The following is a 1,778-nucleotide window of genomic DNA, read 5'->3' as shown; positions in this document are numbered from 1 at the left end:
CTAAGGTCCCGCCAAAAATTGGACTTTTTTTAACATCCTCTTTTTTTTCAATTTTAAATACAATTTTGATTAAAAAATTTTATAATTAAACTTGATGTTATTATTCTTATATTATAGCGGTATGTTAACTTTGCAAAACTCTGTATAATATTGTAATTATAGTAAATTGAATCGACGTTACGACATGCTGCATAAAGAATTTTTTTCACTCCAATAGATGCGCAACTCAATGATTACGTAAAACATTACTAAGTGCAAAAGACCAAATAATATTAAAAGAAGTTGCACAAGATAAGATTATAATTTATATAGAATTATAAATCTTTTTTAATCTATATCCAATTTTCTAAAATTACCCTCAACACCAAATAAATCATTCGCCGATTTGCTCTTGCCAATTCTCTTTGTTTCGTCAACACGTCTGGTTATTTTGTCCAGCAGAAACCATTCACGATAGTCCTCGAGTTTCTTCATTTCCATTTCATTCAATATGCGTGTCGGACCCGCCTTTCCACCCGATTCGTTCGGCAACGCATCCACTGAGATATATTTGGAAACGTTCTCTAACGATGAAAAAAAATGTACCTGTAAAAGTTGATTACGTTCAGGAAAATATGTTTAAGTACTAATTATAAGTAGAACTATATCTTTGAATATAATTTTTTTAAATAAAAATTTTGATATTACGGGCGATTATTTTTGCAAAAATCTGAATTTGCTTAAATCATTAACAGTACAATTAAAAATATTTATTTATGTATAAATTAAAATTATTTAGTTACTACATTACATCGCGCTTATTGCAAATATAAATGCATTTCTCAAAAACAAGGGTATTGTTAAATAATTAGAATTAAAGTTAATTAATTTGTGACACTTACTGCGTCTAGTAGTTCTTTCTTCATAAAAGGTTTTATCATGTTCATTACAAATTCGATGATTGTTGGTGCGTTTATGATATGGACTTCCTTTATACGAAATGGTGATGCCTCTTGGAGATAATATAAATATTTTTTGAATGTGAATGGATTCATTCGTTTAATATGACCGAAGGATAAATTGCTAGCATCAAAGAAAATAATATATCCGTTTGTAGTACCATCCATCAAAAAATGCATGTCGTTTAACATTATGTAATATTTGCAAGCGTCATTAAAGTCATAGAGAGAAGGATCGGTGTCTAAATATGCTCCATATAGCAGTTTATAGCCATCCTTTGTTATTTCTTCCAGAGGAAAACATGCTCTTTTTAAATCAAAACAATTTATCTCAATTTATTAATATATCAGTAAAATATATGAGTATATCAAATAATATCAAAATATAATTAAAAATATTTTGTAATAGTTTCAAAAATCTACAATTAAATATTAGTACATCCATACACATTATAAAATTTATTTTTTTCTGCATAAATCTCAAAATGTGTATATTCAAAAAATTTCAAATATTACAAATTAACATTTTACATACACATTAACAAGTTATTACTTCTATTTGCTCAGTAACATTTACAGAATCGTTTCTTACAAGACTTGGGAGGCCTGTTTTATCCTTTTTTCCTCGAGCGGATCTCGATTGCAAAAAAATTCTGGTAAGTGCGTCCTGGTTGTGTAATAATTCTCAATTATGTTTTTCGTTGGTTCCATTTGATAATTATGCCTGTGAAGACACAAGGCAAGGAAAGTATCTTCAACTTTTGGCAAGTGCGGTTGTTTTTCGCACCACTCTCTTAGTGATTGTATATCGGATAATTTCAATTGAGGATTTTTCTTCAT

The 1,778-nt window shown here is 28.6% G+C and overlaps 1 protein-coding gene across 1 annotated transcript; it reads right to left on the bottom strand.

The window, feature by feature from the left end:
- Nucleotides 1-309: 309 nt before the first annotated feature.
- Nucleotides 310-1,778, bottom strand: LOC105460451 (alpha-tocopherol transfer protein-like). Its single transcript, XM_011706904.1, has 3 exons — nucleotides 1,531-1,778; nucleotides 882-1,245; nucleotides 310-585 (listed from the first exon to the last, which is right to left on the bottom strand). The coding sequence occupies exons 1-3, from the start codon at nucleotides 1,776-1,778 to the stop codon at nucleotides 328-330; spliced, it is 870 nt and encodes a 289-aa protein (XP_011705206.1). The 3' UTR covers nucleotides 310-327.

Source organism: Wasmannia auropunctata, unplaced genomic scaffold, assembly GCF_000956235.1.
Source record: "Wasmannia auropunctata unplaced genomic scaffold, wasmannia.A_1.0 LD321684.1, whole genome shotgun sequence".
NCBI lineage: Eukaryota > Metazoa > Arthropoda > Insecta > Hymenoptera > Formicidae > Wasmannia > Wasmannia auropunctata.
Note: the sequence above shows the minus strand (reverse complement) of the source record. Positions and strands in the feature narration are given on the sequence as shown.

What these genes read in the sequence shown, in the direction of transcription:
- LOC105460451 (XM_011706904.1), bottom strand. Translation starts at nt 1,778, where the DNA reads ATGAAGAAAAATCCTCAATTGAAATTATCCGATATACAATCACTAAGA. An exon ending in AAACAGGCCTCCCAAGTCTT is followed by an intron (nt 1,246 to 1,530) that starts GTAAGAAACGAT and finishes TGATTTAAAAAG; the next exon opens with AGCATGTTTTCCTCTGGAAG. An exon ending in AGAAAGAACTACTAGACGCA is followed by an intron (nt 586 to 881) that starts GTAAGTGTCACA and finishes CAACTTTTACAG; the next exon opens with GTACATTTTTTTTCATCGTT.